Source organism: Pelodiscus sinensis, chromosome 32 (assembly GCF_049634645.1).
Source record: "Pelodiscus sinensis isolate JC-2024 chromosome 32, ASM4963464v1, whole genome shotgun sequence".
Taxonomy (NCBI): domain Eukaryota; kingdom Metazoa; phylum Chordata; order Testudines; family Trionychidae; genus Pelodiscus; species Pelodiscus sinensis.
Genome location: NC_134742.1, coordinates 8,044,869 through 8,071,399, shown reverse-complemented (window position 1 = coordinate 8,071,399; position 26,531 = coordinate 8,044,869). Strand labels below are relative to the sequence as shown.

The window sequence follows — 26,531 nt, the reverse complement described above, 5'->3', positions numbered from 1 at the left end:
GGTAGGACTTTAAAGGCTAATAAAACATGTAGATGGGATCATGAGTTTTCGTGGGTACAGCCCACTTCTTCAGATGACCAGAGTGTTGGATGTCCAGAACTAAAATAAATAGGGGAGAAGCGGGGGGGGAGAGGAAAAAATGGGGGGAGGACCAGAAGAGGCAGGGGGTAAAAAATATATCAAGTGGAAAGCCGAGCTGGAATGTAATAGGAAAAACAAATAGTCCTACGGTACGTCTAGACTACAGGGTTTTGTCGACAGATACTGCCGACAAAACTTCTGTCGACATAGAGCGTCTAGATTGCAGCCAGTTCTGTCAACAAAGCAAGCTGCTTTGTCGACAAAACCCTGTAGTCTAGACACAACCCTACAGGCAATAACACCTTCTGTCGACAGAACTCTGTTGACAGAAGGCGTTATGCCTCGTAAAATGAGGTTTACCAGCGTCGACAAAACTTCTGAGTTCTGTCGCCATTATGTCGACAGAACTCAGCGGTAGTGTAGACGCAGGTAGAGTTTGTTGACAAAAGTCCACTTTTGTCGACAAAACTCTGTAGTCTAGACACACCCCTACAGTGTAGATGCTCTTATTTCAGAATGTATCTTCCAGAATAGTTTATTCCAAAACAAGCGTGCAGTGTAGAGTGCCTAAGCCCAAGTTTGGGGCCTGGCAGATGTTTCGGAGGAGTGACTGTCAGTTTGGACTCATCACACTTCATGCAAAGGTGCTGTAGAGTCTGTAAGGGAAGGAGCAGGAGAACACACCCAGAAAGGCAACAGTGACCTGTACAAACTGCAGCCCGCCCATTTCCCAGCAGAAGGAAGTGAGACTAAACTCTCTGGTCTCTGCAGGAGAAGCCATGGCTGCTGCGACTACAGGACAGAAGCTTCAGGATGAAATGACCTGTCCCATTTGCCTGGAGTATTTCGACGATCCGGTGTCTCTCGACTGTGATCACAGCTTCTGCCGAGCCTGCATCACCCAGTTCTGGAGGGGACTCACTGCAGACGTCTCCTGCCCCCAGTGCAGACGGACCTTTCCCCAGGGGAACCTCAGGTCAGACAGGCTGCTGAGGAGTATTGTGGACTTAGCCAGAGATCTCCGGTTGCAGGCAGGGAGCGGACCAGCCCCAGAGAGACTGTGTGAGAAACACCAGGAGCCTTTCAAACTCTTCTGCAGAGAGGATGGAATCCCCATCTGTGTGGTGTGTGACAGATCCAAGGGGCACCAGGATCACACCGTGATTCCTGCCGAGGAAGCTGCCGCAGAATTCCAGGTGGGGAAATGCCGACTGCGATCCCTGCCCTCGTGGGACGGAGGGGGAGCAGTGGGGAGCAGCTCCCGCCCTGGGAATCTAGCTGATAGGATCATGGGTGGTGATAGGGCACCGCAGCAGGGTCATTGCCTCCTAAGTGCCCCTCTTGCCATGGGGTAGCCCTTCCTCAGTTTCCCAAAAAAGACCCACAGTGGCATTTTTTGTGGCCAGTAACAGCCCTGCTCTCCCAGCAGGGACTCTCAGGACTTTGAGTCTGGAGTTTGGTCTTATCATCCTGAGCAAGATCCAGGGTCTCCTGTGCCTGCTCCATGGGCCTCCTCCCTCTGGCTTTCCCTGGGCCTCTGTCTTACCTACCCCAGGCCGGGTTGGATCCCAGGGCCCCTCATCCTGCCCTTCATTGTCCCTTCCTGGGGAGGAGAATTGACTGTCTCTCAGGCGGGGCTGACAACCAATGTTTTTTCTAATGTTTTCCATCTGTGTGTGGAATAAATGTTGTTCTGTGCACCAAGGCATGTGTGGCTGTGCACCACCCATAGAAACACCTGCTGCCAGCTGTGGGCACCTGGGCGCTCTGCTAATCAGCGGGGCAGCGTTGGAATCGCTCTTGGGCCCAAGCACCTGGCTTACAGGGACCCTGCTGAGAGCTCCTCCCTTGAAAGGGCAGCCAGCCTGTGCCCAGCCTCGTCCCTACCCGCCTCTCCTGAGCCACAGGGAGAGTCCCAGTCCCAGTCCCAGGCTCAGCCTCATGAACATGACACACAGCAGGTAGATAAGGAAAGAAGCAGGAATGGGAATGGGGGATGGACACAGAATGTTGTTTGCAAACACTTGCAGCCACCTGTGATGACCTCCAGGCCAGATTATCACCCTGCACTTGCCTTGCTCAGTCCCTCCTCCACACTCGCCCCCCCCCCCAGCCTCTCTGGAGGTCCCCGATGCTCGTGGTGTCCCTCCTCTCTTCCAGCTCCCTCCCCTGCGATCTCCCCCCGCCCCTGCACATGCAGCGTCTGAGTATGTGACCCCAGCTCCCTACTGTAACAAGGTTCGACAATTTCAAACACCCTGAAAACACTCCCAGTGTCTATTACTGTGACTCTGTGTCTCTGATCCAATAAATCTGCCGGGCCCTGCAGTCGTGAGCACAGTGTGTGGCTGTGCTGGACCCGCTCCTCTCCAATCTTTGCTGGCAGGACATTAAAGAAATGGGTTGAACCAAAAATTATCTATTTTTTAATTATTAGCAAACTCACATTTGATTGTTTGCTTAGTCACATGAAATGTTTCTGTGTCTCCAGGAGAGGCTCCAGGCCCATCTGAAGACTCTGAGAGCAGAGAGAGAAAAGCTGCTGGGACTGAAAGTGAGCAGGGAGGAGACCAGCCAGGAGTATCTGGTAGGTGCCCGGTGTTATTACCCTGCCTTTGTAGGTTTGTTCTTAAGTTGAATCTGTATGTAAGTCGGAACTGGCATCCAGATTCAGCCGCTGCTGAAACTGACCAGCTCTGACTACAGGAAGCCCGAGGCAGAGTTGCTCTGCCCCGGGCTTCCTGGAATCAGCCGCTGATCAGTTTCAACAGGCTGAATCTGGACGCCAGTTCTTACATACAGATTCAACTTAAGAACCCCAGGCGTCCCCAAGTCAGCTGCTGCTGAAACTGATCAGCAGCTGATTCCAGGAAGCCCGGGGCAGAGCAACTCTGCCTCGGGCTTCCTGTAGTCAGAGCTGGTCAGTTTCAGCAGCGGCTGAATCAGGAGCAACCCAGCAGCACCCCAGCTGCTCTGCCCCAGGCGTCCTGATTCAGCTGCTGCTGAAACTGACCAGCAGCGGCTGAATCAGGATGCCTGGGGCAGAGCAGCTGGGGTGCTGCCGGGTTAGTCCAGTAGCGCCCAGAGCGGCGCTACGGGACCAACCGGCAGCGCCCCAGCTGCTGTACCACAGGCGTCTGGAGCAAAGCCATGGAGCACGGGGGCAGCTGGACAGCCCAGACGTGCTGTGGCTGTCCTGCTGCCGGCATCCTCAGAGGCTTTGCTCCCCATCTTCCTGGTCTGCGGGTCTCCAGCAGACCAGGGAGACGGGGAGCAAAGCGGAGCAAAGCCGCGGAGCACGCTGGCAGCGGGACAGCCGCGGCGCGTCTGGGCTGTCCGCTGCCCGCGTGCTCCACAGCTTTGCTCCGCTTTGCTCCCCGTCTCCCTGGTCTGTGGGTCTCCAGCAGACCAGGGAGATGGGGAGCGAAGCCACGGAACACGCCGGCAGTGGGACAGCTGCAGCGTGTCTGGGCTGTCTGCTGCCCGCGTGCTCCGCGGCTTTGCTCCCCGTCTCCCTGGTCTGCTGGAGACCCGCAGACCAGAGAGATGGGGAGCAAAGCCTCTGAGGACACCGGCAGTGGGACAGCCGCGGCGCGTCTGGGCTGTCCGCTGCCCGCGTGCTCCCCGGCTGTGCTCCCCGTCTCCCTGGTCTGTCCTGCCGGCGTCCTCAGAGTCTTTGCTTCCAGTCTCCCTGGTCTGCTGGTCTCCAACAGACCAGGGAGACGGGCAGCAAACCCCGTTCATAACTGCGGATCCGACATAAGTCGGATCCGCGTAACTCGGGGACTGCCTGTATCCCAAAATAGCTTATTTCAAAATGGCACATCCATACTACAGGGAACCCTCGAAATCAGTCCAAGGCAGGCTCTCCTAATGTGGATGCAGTACGTCGATGTAGAGCTCCAGGAAACACTAAGGAGAAATTACTCAGAACCACCCTGGGGAGGGGCTATTTTGAAGTAGCAGCAGTGGAGCGTCCCACACGACCTCTATTTCGAAATAGCAATGTGAGAAGAGGCCTTATTCCTCATCAAATAAAGTTTACAGAAGGAGGAATAAGCCACCTGTTATTTTGAATTTATTTAGAAATAATGGAATTGCTGTGTGGACGCTCGTATTATTTTGGAATAACGGCCGCTAGTCTGTAATAGCGCTGCTGTGTAAACGCACCCTTTCTGCCCTGACAGTTTCTCCATTCCTGTCGTTCACCTTGGGTGCCTGCTTTTTCTCTTACTGTTTCATTTGTTTTTTTCGTCCCACCTGTGTCTGTGAGCGTGGCTCTGGGTAGAGCTGGGCTAACGCCAGATTTTTGCTGGCAGGATATTAACAAAAGTGGTCGAACAAAATATTATCTATTTTAAAAATTATTAGCAAATCACGAATTTGATTTTTTGCTTCATCAAATGAAATTTTTTTGGCAGAAATCAAAATGTTTTGTTTCAACTTGGCCATTTCCTTAAAATAATGTTATAAAACACAAGGACAGGTTCAAAAATAAGTCAGACTTTAAACTCTAGAAAAAATTAAGCAAATATTTTGATTCGTCATATATTTCTTTCTGCAGCACAATAACCAGTGACGTTGCCAGTAATTCATGAAATGTGTCTTTGGTGACAAATCTGCATTTTCCCAGGAAAAAATACAATGTGGAAAACGTCACCAAGGGCTAGTGTGGAGTCCTGCTCCCTGCTGCTTTGGATCAGCATCGCTGGGGCAATGAGCCACTCACGATCCAAAGCACGTCAGACACAGAAACGTGCTTCATGAGATTTTGGGGCTAAACAGGAAGACGTAAGAAAATTTTCTCTCTACTTTACTGCAGGAGACTGTTCACTGTCTGGTGACTTAGAATTTTCAAAGAGATTCTCCCCCTGCACACTCAGCGCTCCTTGAAGGGCCCCAGGCTCTATCCATGTTCCCCTAGCGGTGGTGATGTTCTTCCTTTTGTTCTTCTTTTTCCAGAAATGGACACAAACCGAGTGTCAGAAGATTGTGGCCGAGTTTCAGCAGCTGCGGCAGTTCCTGCAGGAACAAGAGCGACTCCTGCTGGCCCAGCTGGAGCAGCTGGATGAGATGATAGTGAAAACATGGACTTACACTGTAACCAAACTCTCGGAGCAGATTTCCCATCTCAGCGAGCGGATCGAGGAGCTGGAGGGGAAGTGTCAGAAGCCAGCGAGTGAATTCCTGCAGGTGAGACTGAGCGGAAATTTCCCAGATGCTACCACAGAGACAGGACAGCCCCTAACAGGTGGGCAAAGGAGTCAGGCTCCGTGTGCGCCCTCCTGGCATGGGAATTGCTGTTTTGTGCAGACGCACAGGCACAGAGGGTATGTCTACACGACAATGTTAGTTCGAACTAACGGATGTTAGTTCGAACTAACATTCATAGGCGCTACACTAGCGCTCCGCTAGTTCGAATTTGAATCAAACTAGCGGAGCGCTTAGTTCGAACTAGGAAAACCTCATTTTACGAGGCTTAAGCCTAGTTCGAACTTACTAGTTCGAATTAAGGGGTGTGTAGCCCCTTAATTCGAACTAGTGGGAGGCTAGCCCTCCCCAGGTTGCCCTGGTGGCCACTATGGCCAACACCAGGGAAACTCTATGCCCCCCTCCCGGCCCCGGACCCCTTAAAGGGGCACGGGCTGGCTACGGTGCCCGTGCCAGGTGCAAGCCTGCCAGCACCCAGCCAGCAGACCCTGCACCTGGCACGGCACAGAGCCACCCACCCGATGTCCCCCAGCCCACCCCCTCTTCCCGGGACCAGGCTGGCGGCTCCCGGGAGCTTGCCCGGGACCGCAAGAGGCGGGCACCTTCCTGGGCTAGTGCGGACATCGTGGACCTCGTCCACGATCTCCGCACTAGGCACAGGAAAGTGGCCGTCTAGAGCAGGAGAGCTGCCAGCCTGGCCACCCAGGAGCAGGTGTGCATGAAAATCAAGGGGGTCCACTGAGACCCCCGACCCTGAGCCCTGAGCTTACAATGGCCGTCCTGGGTCAGACCAAAGGTCCATCTAGCCCAGTAGCCTGTCTGCCGACAGCGGCCAACCCTAGGGACCCTGGAGGGGATGGACCGAAGACAGTGACCAAGCCATTTGTCTCGTGCCATCCCTCTCCAGCCTTCCACAAACTTTGGGCAGGGACACCACTCCTACCCCCTGGCTAAGACTACTCCATGGACCCAACCTCCATGACTTGATCTCACTTCCCTTTCAACGCTGTTCTAGTTCCAGCCTTCACAGCCTCCTGCAGCAAGGAGTTCCACAGGTTAACTATTTGCTTTGGGAAGAACAACTTTCTCTTACTAGTTTCAAGCCAGCTACCCATTCCTTTCCTTTGGTGTCCTCTAGTCCTTCTTTAGGGGAACTCATGAAGAACTTTTCTGTGTGCACCCTCTCCACCCAACCCCTGCTTTTAGAGACCTCTATCCTGTCCCCGCTCCATCTCCTCTTTTCTAAGCTGAACAGTCCCAGTCTCTGTAGCCTCTCTTCATCTGGGACATGTTCCCAACCCCTGATCATGTTAGTTGCCCTCTCATCTCCTAGCCTTTCTCTTCCCCTCTCCCACCTCCTTTTCCCAGTCTCCCCCAGTTTTGTTCAATAAAGACAGAGTCAATGTTGGAAGAAACGTTATCTTTATTTTGTACATCAATAAGAAGGGGGGCTAGGGAAGGGTAAGTGGAAGGAGGTGAGGGAGGAATGGGGTACGAGCCCCCGATGGGGAGGACTGGGCTGGCTCTGCGGGTTTCTGGGGGTGGAAGCTCTCCTGCAGCCCCCCGATTGCCCCCTCTCCCCAGATGGCAGCCTGCGGCAAGTGCAGCCGGGCTGATGGCCGAGTGGTGTGATGTGCCCAGTGTGGGTACTCTGGGCACTCCAAGCCAGGACTGGTTTTCAAGCGGGGCACCCCTGAGAACTGTCTGTCCGGGGTGGGGGTCAGGTCCCTTTAAGCACAGCCCTCGGCTAGCCTGAGAAAGCATTTCCATGCTCTAAGTCCTCCTCTGATGCCCTGCCGGCACTGCTTCCGGCCATCCTTAAGCCCTGTTCAGAGTCCACTCAATGTGGACTTGCTAGTTCGAATTAGCAAAATGCTAATTCGAACTAGTTTTTAGTTCTAGACGCGTTAGTTCGAATTAGCTTAGTTCGAATTAACTAATTCGAACTAAGTTAGTTCGAACTAGCGCTGTAGTGTAGACGTACCCACAGATCTCCAGCATACCCAGAGAGACTAGTGATGGCAAAGCCCCATTCGTTCAGGGGTCCATGGCCCTGGGGCCAGGCAAAGCCTAGTTCCCCCTCACTCGCCAAATCCCTCCCTTGGAATTCACAGTGTGTGTCAGGTGGGACTGAAACTCTCTCTCTCTCTCTCTCTCTCTCTCTCTCTCTCTCTCCAGGACGTCAGAGGCACCTTGAGCAGGTCGGTGGCTCTCACACCTCACAGCGCGGGGGAAACACTGGGCAGTGAAGTTGTCGCTGCCTCTCCCCAGGGCTCCACAGCGGAACATGTGGGAAGGTCACATTTGGGATTCAAATCTCTGACTCTGAGGCCTTTGCCCCTTTAGAGACGACTCTTCAACTCCCCAGGGAAAGGCGCAGACTGGCCTGTGGTATATTCTACCCATGTCACCGCCCTGGGGACTGGCTGCCCCAGGCCTGAGGGGTGGGACATGGGCCCATCCCTGCTGGGCGCTGGGCACCATTCAGCCCTGGGCAGCAGGATCCAGCATCTTTCCCACCCGAGGGCTGTTTGGAGACCTGTGTGGGATGAGCCAGGGAGGGGGAGCTGGTGTCTCAGTCTCGTTCCTAGTGATCAGATTCCTACAGCCCTTCCCCTGGGAACCTCCCGTCCCTCAGCGCCTGGAGGCCCAGGAGTGACTTGGTCGTGGAGACTCAAATACCCACTAACCAGAACTTAAAAACTGAGTCAGTCATGGCAGGATCACAGCGGGTCCCGACCTGTGGGCCGCAGACCCCTGCAGGGTTGCCAGGTGTTTGGTATTGGCCAGGACAGTCCGGTATTTGTGGCCTCTGTCCAGTAAAATGTCTGGTATTTTCTGTTTCTCTTGGTCGGAAGGCTGCTTGAACATTTTTCCCCTGCTGCATCTGGTAGGGCCGTGGTTCCCAACATGGAGAGAGGGGACTCTGGGGATTTAAAGGCGCAGTGACGCTTTTTTTTTTTTTTGTTCAGTTGGTTTTTGTTGTTGTTGTTTTTGCTCCTGCCATGTGAGGGGGAGGTATTTTTTATGAAAGTGTCTGGCAACCCTAAACCCTTGATGGTCCACGAGGGTACTGCAGGGGATCTGTGGAAAGTTCAAAAGCAAGGATTGGGCCCGTTGCGGTGGGCCTGATCCTTCTTTTTGTTTTCCTTTTTTTTCTCCCCCAGGGAGGGGACAGTGGTCCATAAAATTTTCATAGCTTGAAAAGGGGCCCACATGGTTGAAAAGGCTGGAAACCACTGCAGTGTCACCATGGGATGTTTTTTCTCCCTAGGTGTGAGACGGCGCGGGCCCAGCAGCCAGAGGAGATGGCTCCTGAACTGGAAGAACAAGTCCGTGGTTTCTCCCAGAAAGCGATTGCGCTGTCGGAGATGCTGAGGGAGTTCAAAGGTACCTAGGGGGGATGGAGGAGGGGAAAGTGAGACCATTGAAGGAGAATGGTGCCGGTCAATTGGTTCATAATTAGATGATGCTTCCATGTAATTGGGGGGTGAATGGTCCAGACTTGGGCTCCAAGATATGCAGGTTGATTAATTCAAACCCTTGTTTGTTCAGAAGCAGCCTTTGCAATGACAGTGACTGTGAGAGTGAGAAACGCCAGGGAGAGAAACACGCCCAGTTCCCTTCTCCTGGGGCACAGGCGGGTCATGGTGCATTTCTTCTGTGATAGTAGGACCACCCCTTACAGTATCTGACCTGTTATAACCATCCAGATGATACCCGAACGAGTTTTGTTCCAATCACCTTTGCATTAGGGGCAGTAAGTATCTTATGTGACTTGTGCACTGCTCACACAGGAACTTTGAATTGCTGGAGGGTTTTTGCTGTCCAAGAAATTTTCAAGTTACTCTCTTTTCTGATGTGCATAGGTCAGTTCTCCACAGGGGGTCTCTGGACGTCGCTCCCTGGCCTGGGCAGGTCACTTTGGGTGTCTGTCTGCAAGCACCTTGTGCGGGCAACACATCTGTGTCTCGCAGAGCAACTGAGGAACATGGCACTTTAAGGGTACGTCTAGACGACAGGCTTCTGTCAACAGAAGTTTTGCTGACAGATACTGTCGACAAAGCTTCTGTCGACAAAGCGTCTAGACGACATCCAGTTCTGTCGACAAAGCAAGCCGCTTTGTCGACATGACAGTGTAGACACAAAGGACAGTGTAGATGCAATAACGCCTTCTGTCGACAGAACTCTGTCGACAAAAGGCGTTATCCTTTGTAGAATGACGTTTATAGCCATCGACAAAACTGCTGAGTTCTGTCGACGTTATGTCGACAGAACTCGGCGGCAGTGTAGACGCAGGTATAGTTTTGTCGACAAAAGTCCACTTTTGTCGAAAAAACCCTGTAGTCTAGGCACACCCTAAGGGCAAGGTCAATGCAGGACAAATTTCCCTTATGGCAAGCACACAGCTTGCCAGGCCCAAGCCAAGCCAATCAGCATCAATTGCAGGGGAGGTGGAGGAATAATTCTTGGTGGGGGCCACTCCAAGATTTTGGAATGTGGCCAAGGGCCACACTTTGCTGTGGCGGGGTGCAGAGTCTAGGGTGGAGGTTGGGAGCAGAACAGCACATGGGGTAAGGGACTGTAGTTTAGGAGATGGTGTGGGGTATGACAGGGAGGGGTGGTGACCTGGGTCGGGGAGGGAGTGTTGTTTTGGGTTGGGGTGGGGTCTGGGTGCAGGAGAGGATTCTGGCCTGGGAGAGAAGTGTAGGAGGGGGGTACAGGGTCTGGGAGGGAGCTGTGACCTGGGAGAAGGGGAAAAGGGGGGTGCAGAGTGCAGAGGGTTTGGGTGGTTGACTTTGGTCAGAGGATTGGGGTGCAGAGTCAGGGAGAGGGACTTGGTTCAGGAGAGGATTCTGGCCTGGGGAAGGGATGTAGGAGGGGTAAAGGGTCTGGAAGGGAGCTGTGACCTGGGACAAGGGGTACAGAGGGCTTGGAGGGTGACCTAGGGAATTGAGTTGGGTCACAGGAGGGGCTGGGGTGCCAGAGGCAGGCTGTGTCTGGGAGGCACTTACCTAAGTAGCTCCCAGCCAGCAGCCCTGCAGCACCCCCAAGGCAGGCTGGGCTCCCTGCCTCCTGCAGCCCCAGATCACTAAAATTGCAGGCTGCTCCCTCCATGTAGCTCTCAGCTCCAGGAGGGGGAAGAGGCTTGTGCTGCTCCCTGCCCCCAGGCCAATCTCTCAGTTCCTATTGGCCGGTTGTTTCCAGTCAATCGGAGCTGAGGATTGGGCTGGGGGTGGGGAGATCACATGAAGCCCCCCCCCCCTCGCTGCAGAGCCCAGAGCCCCAGGGACTGAGCTTTAAACCACGTCAGCTGCGTGTGCCTGAGGGTCCCGGCAGGGGGGGCCACAGGCTGGATCAGGTGGCTTGGTGGCCGGATCCAGCCCCTGGGCCGGATTTTGCCCAGCCCTGGTGTAAATACCCAGGTTCAGTCTCCAAACGTGGACAGAGCAACGACCCTGGTCCCAGTTCTCAGCACTTCCCCACTAGCCAAGCCGAGGGAGAGGAGAAGGAGCCGGGCCCGGCCTGAGGGCATCTCCCATCAACTCCCGACTCACGAATGGTCACAACCTTCAGGCCACATTCAGCAAAATCCCTTCGCTTGGGCCCCTGCGTCTCTCCCAGCCAGAGGCTGCAGGGGCCCAAGGGCAGTGCAGCCCCCCAGACACAGGCCCCTCAATTAATGGCCGTTTGTTGAAGCTGGGCCCAGCCCCTCCTGGCAGCCTGTTTGGGCCAAGGGGCTGCAGGGAAGGAGAAAGCCCCCCCCCCATGGCGAGGGGTCCCTCCAGCACAGGGGCCTTTTGTGCCTCCTCCCAGCAGCTGCAGGTCCAAGGCCTGTCCCTGAGGGTATGTCTACACTACCCCGCTAGTTCGAACTAGGAGGGTAATGTAGGAATACCGCAATTGCAAATGAAGCCTGGGATTTGAATTTCCCGGGCTTCATTTGCTCAAGCGGTGCGCCGCCATTTTTAAATCCCCGCTCGTTCGAACCCCGTGCCGTGCAGCTACACGCGGCACGAACTAGATAGTTACTCCTCGTGGAAGAGGTGGAGGGTGGAGGGATAGAGGGAGATGGTCAGTGTAACTCTGGGCCTCTGGCTCACTGCTCCCTGGCCCAGGCACCCGGGGCCATTGTAACCGGGATGTGACTCTGGCTGAGCCTGAGCCAAGCCCGGCCCGGCCCCTGCAGCCACTGACCAACCAGTCACAAGTGGCCTCCCCGCCCTGCTCTGCTGGCACAGGGGGAACCTGGCCAATGGAGCCGACCTCCCCTGCCTCAGTTTCCCCAGGGATAAACATCTCCCAGCGAGAGCCAGGATCTCACACTCACTGAACATCCTGTTAGCACCAAGGGACCAAAGTGCCGAAATCAGCTTCTGATTCCAAAGGCTCTGCAGGGCCTGGGCCTAAGGAACGACAAAAGGCTGGACGTGCAGGAGGCCTGAGTGTGTCTGTGACACGACAACCCGGCTCTGTGCTCCCCGTGCAAACCTGAATCTGCCCCTCCCCTCCCCCAGACACTCTGCCAGCCGCACTGGAGGCTCAAAGTGGGGAACCCCGAGGAGCATACAGACCAGGTGAGCTGCCTCGGGCCCCTTGCCCCCCTCAGAGCCCCACAAACTGCCCCTCCCAGAGCCTCCTCCACCCTGGGGGCCACCTCCTGCCCCCAGACTCCTCTTCCTGAGCCGCCCCATAGCCCACAGCCCCAGCCCAGAGCCCAACCCCCTGCCCAGAGCCCCTTATCCCCAAGGCTCCCCTGGAGACCTCAACCCCTCCAGCCCCCCAACTCTCTGCCTCAGCTTGTACCCCCCGTCCAGTATCCAAAACCCTCGGCCTCACCCCTCCCTGTGTCCGCTCAGCCTTGGTCTCACCTTGTTCTCTGGCATGGGGTGTCTAAGAGGGGAGTTTCCCTTCCCCCAGTGACTGAGGGGCTGTGCCCAGCATGGACTCTGGGGCACTCGGGGACGTTGCTCTTTCTCCTGCCCCCGGCAGAGGACCCAGGAGTCCATGGGAGGGTCCCTGCTCTGCCGGGGGAAGGGATGGATCAGACCCCAGAGCACCAGGGTCCGGGGCACAGACAGGGGCAGTCCTGGGCCCATTGCAGGCAGCTGGGGAGCTGCTGAGAGCAGAGCTCTGGTCCTGTTCCCCTTTTCCTCTCCCCCCGCGTGAGCTCAGCTTCTCTCTCCCTCCGCCCAGCCCCCGCTGGGACCCCCTCAGCTCCCTGGGGCCCCTCTTCCTTCTGTCACCCCTGAGTCAGCCTCTGCCATGGCTGGGACAGAGACACCCCCGTTCCCTCCGCACAGCGCCTGGGCACCCCCAGTGCAGGACTCACCTAGTTCAGCCTCTTCCCGCCCCGCCCAGCTGGGGCCGGTCCCTGCCCCTCCCTGCTGGCTCTGTGGGGTCTGGGCGCTGGGCCGGAGGCTGAGCAGCCTGGCGGGGGGCAGGTCAGAGCTCGGCCCAGAGCCCCAGTGCGGCGGGAAAGGAGCCGAGCCCAGACGTGCCGTGCGGGGGAGACGTGTCACGGGGGAATCACAAACCCTGCCCAGAGGCAGCTGGGACCCAGGGACATTTCAATGGGGAGGGGCCCAGCCGAGCGCAGGGCCTGGATTCAGCCAGCCCTGACCAGGCAGTTTCCATCCCGTCCCTCTGGGGTCCCCGGCCCAGAGTCGCTTGTCCCCGGCCCAGGGGGAGGGGGCAGATTCCCAGTGTCAGGGCCCCTCTGACCCCTTCTCTCTGCCATGGCCCCTCCCTGCTGGGGAGTGAGCTGCCCCTTGGGCTGGGCCGAGACCTCAGGGCTGCTCCCCATTCAGAGCCGGGCGCCCCTGGAGGCAGGAGAGTCCCTGAGTCACTGCCCAGCTGGGGCAGATTCTGTCCCTGACGCCATCGACCCCCCCCCCCCCCTCCCCAGGGCCGAGCTCTGCCCCTCACGCTCTGATTCTTCCCCCCAGCCAACGTGACTCTGGATCCAGACACGGCGCATCCCCAGCTCGTCCTGTCGGAGGATGGGAAACGTGTGAGATGGACACACACCCGGCAGCCACGGCCCGACACCCCGGAGAGATTTGACACTTGGCCCTGTGTGCTCGGCCGTGAGGGCTTCACCTCGGGGAGACATTACTGGGAGGTGGAGGTGGGGGGTAGGCGATGGGCTGTGGGAGTGGCCAGAGAGTCTGTGAGAAGGAAGGGAGGGATCAGCCTGAGACCCAAGGGCGGGATCTGGGCTGTGTGGTGGTGGTGGGATGAGTTCCGGACTCTCATTGACCCTGAGACCCCCCTGCCCCTGAGCCCCCCCAACAGGATCCGGGTTTGTCTGGACTGTGACCGGGGGCAGGTGACATTTATCGATACTGGAACCGAGGCTTCGATCTTCACTTTCCCGCCAGGCTCCCTCCCCGGGGAGAGAATCCGACCCTGGATCTGGGTGGGGGACACAGACACCGAGCTCCGACTGTGTCCCTGACACCAGCCCCTCTGGCCTCACACACCCCAGTCTGTGTGACCCTGAAGGACTCCCCGGTACCCAGATCCTGGCTCCTCATCTCCGTGATCCCTGGAAACTCCTTCCCCTCCCTCCCTGCAGCTCCACTTACTGGAGGTGGAAGGACCCTACTGCAGCCCCAGGAGCAGACAGGCCCTGAAGGGCAGAGCTGGGGGCTGGGCAGGGGGAGAGCTAACAGCCGGGCTGGGGACAGGCAGAGTTCAAATCAGGTCACACAAATCGACCAACCCAACGGCTCTGCCCCTCACTAACCTCCCTGCCTTGGGGGCTCTGGGGTCCAGCTGGGCTCAGGAAAGCAGCCGGCCCCGGCTCCTGAAGCTGCTGCCTGCTGGGAACGTTGCTCTCCCCGGCAGAGCTGGAGACAAGGAGCGAGCTCCAGGCAGGGGCTGGGGTATTGCAACGCTGAACGGCGCTGCCTGGAATTGTAGCTGCCCAGAAAATCCCTGGCACGACGCTGTGAGCCCCCAGCCTGAGTGACGGGGGATGGGAGTGTCTGGGACAAGCCAGCAGGCCCGGCAGGGAGCTGCCTGAGCTAGTCTATGGGGGGCGCTCACCAGGGAACATCAGAGCAGCCAGACTGGGTCAGACCAGAGGCCCATCCAGCCCCGTGTCCTATCGGCCCCCAGTGGCCAGTGCCAGGTGCCCCAGAGGGAGGGAACAGAACAGGGAACATCCAGTGACCCCTCCCCTGTCGCCCATTCCCAGCCCCCGACACACAGAGGCCAGGGACCCCTCCCTGCCCAGCCCCTGTGTAACTTGTGTGTCAGGAACTGTGTGTGAATCATTCACTTCAATAAAATGTTTCCATCTGCCCCTGTCCGGTTGCTCTCTGGTGTGTTCCCCCGTCTAGGAAATGGATTGTTGCCACAAAGGGGGGGGGGGCTTTGCTGTCTCTAGGGGGTAGTTTTTGTGGGGGGAGGGGTGTTTGCCGTTCAGACTATTCTACTGAACAGAAGCAGGACTCAGATTCTCTGTGAACTCACGACTGGACTCAGGTACCCGGGACCCTGCGCTGCTGCGTCTGTGTCAGTGCAGACACACTTGGGTGCAGCAGGGCGGGGGCTCTTTAAGGACATAAGAACATAAGTGGCCATATGGAGTCAGACACGAGGCCCATCCAGCCCAGCGTCCCACAGTGGACAAAGCGAGATCCCCAGAGGAAGTGAACATCACATGATCCCTCCCCGTCGCCCATTTCCAGCCCCTGGCAAACAGAATCTAAGATCATCATCTCTGCTCATCCTGGCAAATAAGTATTAAAGGACCAAACCTCCATGAATTTATCCAGCTCTTTCTTGAACCCTGTTAGGATGCATCTCCACAGCAGGGCTTACCTCAAAATAAGCCACACAAAGTGAGCGATGTCAATTGCGTTTCTTATTTTGAAATTGGGAGCATCTACACAGCACTTAGTTCAAAATGAAGCAGTCTTCCTCCAACTTCCCTTATTTCTCATACAATGAGGCTACGTCTACACTGGTGGCTTTTTGTGCAAGAACACACAAAAACTTGCTGGGTGTTTACACTGCACGTGCATTCTTGCGCAAGTAAATTTACAGTACACCGTCGGAAAACAGGGCTTCTTCTGGAAGAGTTATTCCTCCCCCCACGAGGAATAAGCCTTCTGGTGCAAGAGGCCAGTGTAGACAGGCAACATGAATTTCTTGTGCAAGAAACCCCTATGGCTAACATGGCCATCAGAGCTTTCTTGCGCAAGAGAGCATCTACACTGGCACAGATGCTCTTGCGCAAAAGCACATGCCAGTGTAGACGCGCTCATTTCAGGAGGAGTAATGGAGTACTGAACATTTGAGGTCTCTCCCCCGGCTTTGCCTGGAGCGGGCACCAGCCCCCCCCTCTAGCCTGCCCTGCGCGTCCTCCCACCCTGCCCCCAGAGAGTCCCTCTTGGCCCCGGACCTTTCCTGCCGTGCGCAGCTCCCCCTCACCATCTGCTGCTGCCATGCACGGCATTGCAGGTGGGTGGGGAGGACACTCAGGTGTGACGTGACATCACAGCCTGGGATTTTAAAACTCTTCAGGGCCACGTTGTGGGACCTGGCCTGGCTGGCTCTGGGAACTGAGCGCAGACTCCAGCCCCATAAAGTGGAAGGCAGAAGGTAGGGAAAGGCTTATTCAGAGGGAGAGGGGGGAGAGGAAGGTTTTGTGTGGCAGGAGAGGGGGAAGGGGCTTATTCTGAGGGGGAGAGGGGAGAGGAAGGGTCTTGTGCAGAGGGGGAAGGGGGAAGAGTAAAGGTTTATGTGGAGGGGGAGGAGGAAAAAAGGGGAAGGTATCAAGAGACAGGGTGGAGGAGAGAGAAATGGAAGGGGGCCGAGTGCAGACAATGAGGGAAAGGGCAGGAAGGGAGGTGTCAGTGGGAGGGGGACAGGGTGATTCTAGGAGAGGAGAGGAGAAGGGCATTGGGGGCTAAAGGGGGAGGGGGAGGTGCTGGGAGAAGGCTTGAAAGAAGGGGTCGGCCTGAGAAAGGTGGGGATGGAGCAAGTCATGTGTGAGGGCACAGAGGGGCAGGAGGGGAATGGGGCAGAGACTGGTGAGGGGGTGGGAATCAGGGAAAAAGAGGGCAAAGGGGGCAGGGGGAGTAAGGGAAGGGGGAGGCACCAGGAGGGCTAAAGGAAGGTGCAGGTGCCAGGGAAATCTGGGGTGAAGCAGAAGGGCAGACACCTGCAGGGGAGGGACCAGCACCAGAGGAGAGAGGCAGGGCAGGTGTGTAGAGGGAGGTGTTAGGAGAGGGGATGAGGAGGGGTAGCTCACATGATCAGAGTGGTGCTACTGGAGGAGTGGGCACAGGGAGGAGTGAAGGGCTGGTGGAGGGGGGCAGGCCACAGGAGGGCTGAGGGCAGTGAGAAGGGAAGGAGTCAGAACAGCAGAGGAGGGTGAGGAGTTGGGGGACAGCAGGCACCAGGGGAGATGATGGAGCAAGGCAGAAGAGAGAAAAGGTAAAGGTTTAAAAATATTTATTATTAACGTGGTATGCTGCCCACGGCCAGTTTGTTTGCACCCCACGCTGCAGTTTGGGTTTATGTGGGGATCAAGACGTGGCCGGCGAGTGGGAGCCAAAACAAAAAAGTAGTCAGTGAAATGATCTTCTGTTGATATATGTTTTAGTAGTTACATTTTTGGACTGTCATTGCTCATGAAAAGTGCTGTCACATGGGTAGAAATCGGGTAACTATTGCATTTTATTAATATCAGCAAAACTGACTTAAATGGGGCCTGTGTGTTGTGTAGTCTTGCCTTTGCATCTTTGTATCTTGAATCTTTGTATTCATGCCTGTCCGTGTGAGAGAAGCTATTTGTATATATTTGCTTGCATATGCAACCACACTTAAGTTGAGGCCCTCAGCATGTTCTGTAAGTATCAGTGTGGCTCCTGGGGCTTCCAAAGTTGAGTTACCCTAGCTCATCCCTGACAGGTATCCGTCTAACCTGGTCTTAAATATTTGCAATTTAAGCACATTGCTTCTCATCCTAACCTCAGAGGCCAAGCAGAACCATTTTCCTTTCTCCTTCTTATGATACTCTTTTAGGGTATGTCTACACAGCCACCCTAGTTCGAACTATGGTGACTAATGTAGTCATTCGAACTTGCAAATGAAGCCCGGGATTTAAATATCCCAGGCTTTATTTGCATGTTCCCGGGCGCCGCCATTTTTAAATGCCTGGTAGTTCGAACTACCTGCCCATGGCTACATACAGCACAGGCTAAGTAGTTCGAATTAAAACTCTTAATTCGAACTACCATTACTCCTCTTGAAATGAAGAGTAACGGTAGTTCGAATTAAGAGTTTTAATTCAAACTACCTAGCCTGTGCCGCGTGTAGTCACCATAGTTCGAACTAGGGTGGCAGTGTAGACATACCCTGAGATACTTGAAAGCTGCTCTCATGTCCCTTTTTGGTCTTCTCTTTTCCAAGGTAAACAAGGCCAATTCCTTCAGCCTTGCCTCATATCTCATGTTCTCTAGACCTTTCCTCATTTGTGTTGATCTTCTCTGGACTTTCTCCAGTTTCTCCACGTTTCCTGAAATGTGGAACCCAGAACTGGACATGATTGGGGGGTTAGTCCCAGTCACTAACCCCCCTCCACCTCTACCATGACCCCCCCCCCCCGGTCACTAAACCCCCCCCACCTCAGCCACTAATCCCTCCACCTCAGACATTAACCTCCCTAGTCACTAACACCCCCCGACTTCAGCCATTGACACCCCTGATCACTGACCCCCCTCCTACTCAGCCATTGATCCTTCTGGACACTAAACCCCCACATCAGACATTAACCTCACTCCATCAGCCAATAAATGCCCCGGACACTACCCCCGCACCACATCCTCAGCCATTAACCCTCCTCCCTGCAACATCCCTCCACACATAATCCTCAGCCACTAACCACTGCTAACTGCCCACCTCAGCTATTAGTAGCTCCCCCACTGGGTCATTCCCTAGCCACTCACCCCCCATCTCAACCACTAACCTTCCTGGCCTGTAACCCTCTCCCCAACCTCAGCCATTATTCCCCCGGCCACTAACTTTCCCTCCCACCTCAGCTACTAACTCCCCAGCTCAGGCATTAACCCCTGTAGCCAGACACAACACCCCATCTTGTTTTTCCACGAGCCCCATCTTGTTTTTCCCCCCCCCAGAGAGCAAGAGAAAGGCAGTCAGCCTTTGATGCCCTGGGAACGCAGGTGTGGTGCCTGTCCCTTATTCTACCATAAACAGAAACCAGACAGTAAATGGGCTAGCTGATGACTGGGAGGCCTCCCGTCGCCGTGATGGCTAGTATCAGTAATTGACACGCCTGCACTGTCTCGGGAGAGGAATCTTCGCCCATCACATACCAGAGGTGCCCATTGTCTGCATCTTCCCAGGTGTGAATTATGCTTTGCACCCTTCGTGGGAAACTTGGCATTCAAAGCCATTTTTCCTGATTGGCCACTTAAGACCAGGAAGAAGCCCATGTGACCCAAGGGGTATAAAGAGGGTTGAGTTGCCCACCCAATTTGAGCTCCAATCACCTACACCTGCTGGCAGGTATTGATTGTCTCCCGAGGTCCGTGGGACGCCCAACCTCGCCCTACTTCTTCCCGAGGGATTGAGAGAAAGACGCTGGCCACGCCAAGTCTGGAACGCAGGGGTGAGAATTGTACCTGCAATGTTTTTTCTTTATGTGTACACTCTAATTATCTCTCTGTTGTAAGTTAGTTACTTTATTATAGTTTTCTTAAAGTCAAACTGCTTCATTTCTATTGTAAATCACCTTTGGTAAGGTGATTTTGCTATAAACTTTGGGAACAAGTGGGGTGCCCTCATTCACTTATAAAATATATATATATCTATATACACTGAACCAAGTTTCTTTATTTCTTTTCTCTTTCTTTCTCCTATAAATAAGCCAGTGCGTGTCAAGCTTCTGACTTGAACCCGTGCTGCTGTACCCGAACCGAACACAAACAAAAGAACTTCAGCCGGTCATAAAGGGACAGATATAGGGAGAGCTTGGGCGTTTGAATTTGTGTCACACCCAGGTGGCAAAATTCAGTTGGGGCGCTTCTCAGTCTCCCCGAGGCTGCCCGCTGCGAAGGAATTATGAAATTCTAGCAGCTAAAATCTGAAGCGTAATAAGCTCTTCCTGTACACACTGGGGCGTCTGTTAGCCTGTTTGGCTACCCTCTGCGACGGGACCTCGGTCCTAGCAGTAAAGTCACGGACGTTAAACTACTTTTCAGGGTGCCCTCCAGCCTCCTAGGCTGCCCGCTGCAACGAGACTCTGTGTCTCAGCAGTTGAAGACTTGGGTGTAACACACACGCACACACTGCCCTGACCGTCGGCTGACAGAATTGGCGTAGTCGGCAGGATTTGTGATATCGGTTCAAAATACAGCAGCATGAAGCCTGTCACTGATTTTAGCAAGGTAGAAAAGAGTTTCGCCCAGGAAGGTTGGGCTGACCCTAAATGGGATAAAGAAATGTTAGAAGAGGAGTGGGGAAACCCTGAGGAACTGTGGTTGCAGTTCTGTAACTGGAGAACTGCTTGTAAAATGAAAAGGGGAAAGGGGAAAGGAGCATGCATTTGGCTATTTAAAGGTGCCCTGCAGACAGCATGTAAAAGCCATTTAAAATTGGAAATGGAGCTTGAAAGGGTACAGAAGGAGAGGGATGAGCTAGAGCGGCGCTGCCAGAACCTAGACACCCGGGCGCGCTTGCTGAGCAATGATGTGCACCAATTAGAACAACGTCTTGCTCCAATAATAAAAAGGGAGGGAGCAGAAAGGAGAGCGAGATTAGAGAGCAAGCCCCGAAAAATTAATCAAGCCAAAGTAGAGGCTGCTCTCTGGGTAGATCCGGAGGATTGGGATGGAGACATCTGGGACTCCTCCGCTGATGAGTGTCCCACCTCCCCTGAGTTAGGGAATCCCCCTGTCCACATGAGACCCATCATCACATACCAAAAGGACCTAACTGAGAAAGATGAGAGTGAGGTTGATGAAGATAACCCCTCCACTAGCAAAAGGACAGAATCCCGACCCACCCGAATTACTACTCGCAGTTATGAGCCTGCAGAGTTGAGAAAGATCCAGGACGAATTTGCCAAGAGACCTGGGGAAGGGGTGATAGAGTGGCTAGCTAGGATATGGGACACAGGAGCTGGCCATACCCAACTGTCCTCCCGGGAGTGTGGCAGGGTAAATCTGGGTGCAGGAGTATTCCTTAGCCCCAGGAATCAGGAGGGTCCAAAGTCTATCTGGACCTTTGCCTGTAGATGGGCTCGGGGAATTCACCACGCTGACAGAGGTGAACCCACTAGCATCCCATGGATTAATGGGGATGAACTTAGAGGAGCCCTACAAACTGTTGCTATAATAGCTATGCTCCGTCAAGGGGGTCCCCAAAATGGGAGGCAGGAAGAGAGCCCATGGGAACAACAGGTAGTGACAGGAGATTTAAGACCAGTGCTAAAAGGGGCTCCCGGATCCTATAAGGCTATAGCACTAGCCACAAGAAATCATGCTCAGGACCACCGCATGACCTATCAGGACTTATTTGATTTTATGCTGCGGGATCTCCGAGAATTTGGGGAAACTGAGGCACCGCAGGTTAAAGTTAAGGTGCGGAATTTAAAAGGAGATTATAGAAGCAAGCAGGAAGGCTTTAGGCCTAGACGCGAAGTAACACCACAGGAGAGGGAATTTAGGACTAAATTGTGGAAACGGTGCTTGGATCTAGGGTTCACCCGAGATCTATTACATGGGCTGGCAACCGATAAGCTAAAGCTTCTGGCTGCCTCAAAGGGAGTTGAGCAGGAGAAAGCAGCAGTAACTCCTAGTGCTCCCCGCATCAGCTCTGACCCTCCTCATGCACAGCTAAGGCAGCAATTACAGGAGCTGCTGCCGCTTGTTGAAATTGACCAGGGAAACTAACAAGCGGGGGTCCAATCTCTCTCTGTATAAGTAAACTTGAGCAGGCAGAGAGAGAAAATCATAACAACGACCCCCGGATTTTAGTAACAGTTAATGATAAGACTGCTGTCTCTTTCCTGGTAGACACTGGAGCCCAATTATCCATGATTAAAAGAGAAAACTTTCTTGGACCTCCACCTTCTGGCCGAAAGCAGGTTTTGGTTACAGGAGTAAACGGCACTATTGTGTCTTACCCGCTGGTCAAAGTAAAACTGGATATCCCTTTAAACCCCTACCAGCAGCCCAGGAAACATGAGTTAATACTTGGGAATGCCAATATACTGGGCATGGACATCCTAAAGGGCAAGGAAGGAATCATTGGTGGGGAAAGGTGGGCATTCGGAGCTGGCTGCAAACCCAGCACAACAATCCTGGAGGAGGGGAAAGTTCCTCTTTATAGTGTCAGGTTACTAGCCCAAGCTCCTGCTCTCCCACCATCAGCTGTGACTCATGTAAAACAATACAATGTCCCAGCTGAAGCTGTAGTGCCTGTCACTGAGCTAATTAAAGATCTGGAAACAAGGGGAGTCTTAATTCGCACTCACTCCCCTTACAACTCCCCGGTATGGCCAGTAAAGAAACCTAATGGTAAATGGAGGCTCACAATTGATTACAGAAAATTAAACAGTAACACAGGACCCCTAACAGCAGCAGTCCCCAACATAGCAAGCATTGTAAATACCATACAAACTTGGAACAAGCAATGGCTAGCTGTGCTAGATATAAAGGACATGTTTTTCATGGTCCCTTTACAGCCTGCAGACCAGAACAGATTTGCTTTTACATGGAAGGGTGTCCAATACACTTTCACACGTATGCCCCAAGGGTTCAAACATTCCCCCACTATTTGCCATGGGGCACTGTCAAAGGTCCTAGATGGTTTAACCATGCCACCTAGTATCCAAATGCTGCAATATATAGATGATATCCTAATAGGAGGGGACACTACTGAAGAAGTGCAGCAAGCTGTGGACTTAGTAAAGACTGCCTTAGAAAATCTTGGGTTAGCTTTACCCCCAGATAAGTGCCAGGGTCCCTCTCATGAGGTGAAGTTCCTGGGTGCTGTCTGGATGGGAGGGCGGAGGTCTGTGCCTGATGACACTGTACAGGAACTGAGCCAGGCACCTTCACCTGGGGACAAGTCCCAACTAAGGCAAACTCTGGGAGTTTTAGGGTTTTGGCGAAAACATGTGCCTGGTTTTGCTGTAATTGCCCGACCACTGTATAATCTGCTAAAGAAAAGTGCTGTTTGGGAATGGACCCCTGTACATGAGGAAGCGCTGCGGCAGCTAATAAACGAAATACACACATACCAAGCTCTGGGTCCAATCCATCCCGATGCTCCATTCCACGTGTATCTCACCATAGGAGCTACGGGAATGTCTTATGCCCTATGGCAAGAGAGTGAAACTGCACCCCGCCGCCCCATACAATTCGGCTCAAAGTCATGGCAGGGATCGCAAGCCAATTACACTCCCTATGAGAAAGTGCTCCTGGCAGCCTATACTGCTCTAAGGGAAACTGAGGAGCTAACACAAAATCGCGCTATAACCATACACACTCCCCTTCCAATTATTAAGCCCATATTGGAAGGAAAGGAGCTGCCGCCAGGAGTAGCACAGAAAATGACCACCCAGAAATGGGCACTGTACATACACTACAGGGTGGGTGGTGCAGACTCCGCACAGAACCCCACTATGATTAAGGAGTCTCTGTGGAGGGTAGGAATGCCCAATGAATATCACCTGCCCCCACAGCCCTCTCCCATTCAAAACGCCGCTGCATTTGACCCATCTCACCCTGAGGGAGTGTGGTTCACAGACGGTAGTGCTAAATTGATTAAAGGGAGATGGAAAGGAAAGGCTGCAGCCGTTCCAGCAGACAATTCCACCACACCCTTAACCACCGATGTGGACGGATCAGCTCAGCTTGCAGAACTAGCAGCAATCAAGCTGGCTTGTGAAGCAGGTGCTAGTACTATCTATACGGACTCCTATGCTGTATGGGCAGGAGCCACCCAGTGGATAACTAACTGGAAAAATAACCACTGGGAAATAGGAGGGAAATCCGTATGGGGATTAGAGTACTGGAAGTGGATATACCACCATGCCACCCAGCAACCCCTAAGTATTGGACATGTGTCAGCACACCAAAAGAATAACACCCCAACTGCACAATTGAATAACCTAGCTGATGAAGCAGCACAGATCTCTGTTACCCAGGTGGACTGGGAACGCCTATACATCTGGCTGCATGAAAATCTGGGACACACGGGGAGTGAGGAGCTGGTGAGGCAGGCACATATCAGGGGGTGGCCCATCACCCACCAACAGGCTAGGGATTTAGTGCAAACCTGCACTACATGTGCTGAGACCAGGAGGCATATCACGGAAGGACAACGGTTTGCCAAACTAAGGGATGGGAAAACGCTATGGGGGACCTGGCAGATCGATTATGTGGGTCCATTGTCCACCACCAGGCAAGGGTGGAAATACATTCTCACAGGAGTGGAAGTCATCTCAGGTATAGGGTTCGCTTACCCTACTCGTTTAGCAACAGGACTATCCACAATTATGGGACTGAATCGCCTAATTGCACTTGTCCCAACACCTCAGGAAATTCAATCTGACAATGGCTCACATTTTAAAAACAAGCCTGTCCAGGAGTGGGCTCTCCAGAATGGAGTCCAATGGACCTTTCACCTCCCATACCGACCTCAGTCCAATGGCATAATTGAGAGATGGAATGGACTGCTAAAATACCACCTTAAGCCTACAGAGGGAACCTGGGGAGGCAGACTGGATGCCGTGGTTCAACGGCTAAACAATCGGCAAACCCCTACGGGTAGCCCAATTAGCAAAGGATTTTTCCCAACAAGGAAAGCCTCTCTGACTCCAGGGACACCACTAACGGACTCCAAATATGCCCCTGGGGATACTGTTGTGGTCAAACACCCCAGCCTGGGCACACATACCTGTGTACTTCAGTCTTATAAAAACAAGGGCGTTTGGATTATTGCAAACCCCAACAAACTGCCACTAACCATTTCTGAGGCTTGGATTGTATCCAAGACCGGCTGACTTTTTGTTTTGTTGCAGGGAAGGAGTTAACAAGAGAACAATACCTCATTACCCAACTCAAGACGCAGCATGACTCCGGATCGAGCTTTGCTGTTTCTCCTAATCACTGCGATCTCCGCTGTACCAGAGCACCCTCTCAGGAATGCTATCCAGACTATTGCCTCTGCAGCCGATGCTACAAACTGCTGGATATGTACCCTGCTAGGTTCCCCCACAGGACTGGGAGTTGAATTTGTCCCTTTAAACTTAAATGACTGGTGGAACAAGAGCAACGTTTTCAAGTGGGGACCAGCCTGGTTTGATGACAGCAGCTCCAGCGACTACAAACTTTTAAATGACTCTGGGAAGGGAACTTGGGGGTGGCATGGACAATGGCAACCTACACTATGGGGTCAACCTCTGGAGTATATAACAGGAACCTCTAGGGAAGTATACCCCATCTGCTTTGAGAACAAAAATGGTACAGGACCTCACCTCGGGTGGTTAGGGGATCAGCAGTGCACCCACATAGTAAGTTTTAATAAGAAATTAAAGGTCTGGGATGTCTATCCCAGTGCAACCCACCAAAAACCCTTAAGGTGCGGGGGATATAATATCTCCCACAGTGGCACACCACTATCTAGCAATGTCACCATTATTCCCCTAAACTTCAGCCAATACCTGGAGGGAAAAGCCTGGTACAATCAGTCATTATTCATAATTCCTAACACCGGTCAAATATACAACCCCACACTGGTAACCAGTAATACCCTACTCCCAAACCAGTGCGCTAGGACAGAGCTTTTTGCAGCGGACCAGGTCCTACAGGATTTGCTGCTTGCCTTACATTGCACAGCTGCTAATGATAGTTACTGTGCTACCCACCATACCCCAAAGAAAGAACCCACTGGAACAGGGTGGTATAAGGGACCCTACTCCCCCATTCTGAAGGAGGAGCCAGGACTCTTTTTCATTTGCAGGCAGAAAGCCTACAAGTATCTGCCACTGAATTGGATGGGGCGCTGCTCAATGGGGCACGCTGCCCCTGAGGGACTCACTGTACACCCTCACATTATGGCTCCTGGTATTACTAATCTTGGGAGCTTCTTACACCGGTCACCACGAAGGTTTTCCACTAATCCCCTTATAATACGTCCCACAGGCTTCCACCAGTTCGTCCGTGCGCTCCTGCCCTGGCTTGGAGTAGCTGAGCTAGAGAAGGCAATAGTAAATGTATCTGGGCAAATAGAACAGGCACTCAACCACACTGCAGATGCTCTGGGCTTGCTTAACGAGCAAATTCAATCAGTAGCCCGTTTTGCCCTGCAGAACAGAATAGCCTTGGATGCAGTTTTGGCCCAACAGGGGGGAGTATGTGCGGTAATCAACCAATCTTGCTGCTTCTATGTAAATAAATCAGGACAAATTGAACAAGATGTACTCGCTATAAAGGGCGCTGTCAAGGTACTACATGCTGTAACTGAGGATGGAAAAGCCTCATGGCTAGATTGGCTAGCCCAACACCTAGGATTTTCGTTAACTCCATTCCTTCACTCTATTGTAAATACTATATTAACCGTTTTACTTGTTGTAATTGCTTGCTGCATGCTTCTATGTATTGTTAAGCGTTTGGTGTACACTGCTACCTCCTCTGTACAGGTCCGATATATGGCGTTGGGAAGCGATCCTAATCAATCCCTTGATCCAAAATTATCTGATCAGACCCTGCCGATAGGGCGATTTTAGCTTCCTCCAAGAAGGGCAAAAGGTGCTGGCATCACCGCCATCTTGCGTTCTGAGACATAGTGAGGCGTGTCAAGGGGGTGGAATGTAGCCAGACACAACACCCCATCTTGTTTTTCCACGAGCCCCATCTTGTTTTTCCCCCCCCCCAGAGAGCAAGAGAAAGGCAGTCAGCCTTTGATGCCCTGGGAACGCAGGTGTGGTGCCTGTCCCTTATTCTACCATAAACAGAAACCAGACAGTAAATGGGCTAGCTGATGACTGGGAGGCCTCCCGTCGCCGTGATGGCTAGTATCAGTAATTGACACGCCTGCACTGTCTCGGGAGAGGAATCTTCGCCCATCACATACCAGAGGTGCCCATTGTCTGCATCTTCCCAGGTGTGAATTATGCTTTGCACCCTTCGTGGGAAACTTGGCATTCAAAGCCATTTTTCCTGATTGGCCACTTAAGACCAGGAAGA

The 26,531-nt window shown here is 53.6% G+C and overlaps 2 protein-coding genes across 3 annotated transcripts in view; both read left to right on the top strand.

Annotated features, from left to right (window-relative positions):
- Nucleotides 1–14,604, top strand: part of LOC142823239 (zinc finger protein RFP-like) — a 31,202-nt gene extending 16,598 nt beyond the window's left edge. For both annotated transcript variants that reach the window (XM_075914009.1, XM_075914008.1), the window contains 7 exons: nt 853–1,277; nt 2,573–2,668; nt 5,044–5,274; nt 7,471–7,493; nt 8,567–8,682; nt 11,811–11,870; nt 13,242–14,604. In XM_075914009.1, coding sequence (XP_075770124.1) covers nt 853–1,277; nt 2,573–2,668; nt 5,044–5,274; nt 7,471–7,493; nt 8,567–8,682; nt 11,811–11,870; nt 13,242–13,753 — 1,463 coding nt within the window. In that variant the 3' untranslated portion in view covers nt 13,754–14,604. The remainder of the gene's footprint in view (nt 1–852; nt 1,278–2,572; nt 2,669–5,043; nt 5,275–7,470; nt 7,494–8,566; nt 8,683–11,810; nt 11,871–13,241) is intronic.
- Nucleotides 14,605–23,630: 9,026 nt separating this feature from the next.
- Nucleotides 23,631–26,210, top strand: LOC142823238 (endogenous retroviral envelope protein HEMO-like). Its single transcript, XM_075913997.1, has one exon. It carries the CDS (start codon nt 24,416–24,418, stop codon nt 26,069–26,071), a length of 1,656 nt encoding a protein of 551 aa, XP_075770112.1. The 5' UTR covers nt 23,631–24,415; the 3' UTR covers nt 26,072–26,210.
- The last annotated feature ends 321 nt before the right edge of the window (nt 26,211–26,531 follow it).

What these genes read in the sequence shown, in the direction of transcription:
- LOC142823238 (XM_075913997.1), top strand. Translation starts at nt 24,416, where the DNA reads ATGACTCCGGATCGAGCTTTGCTGTTTCTCCTAATCACTGCGATCTCC.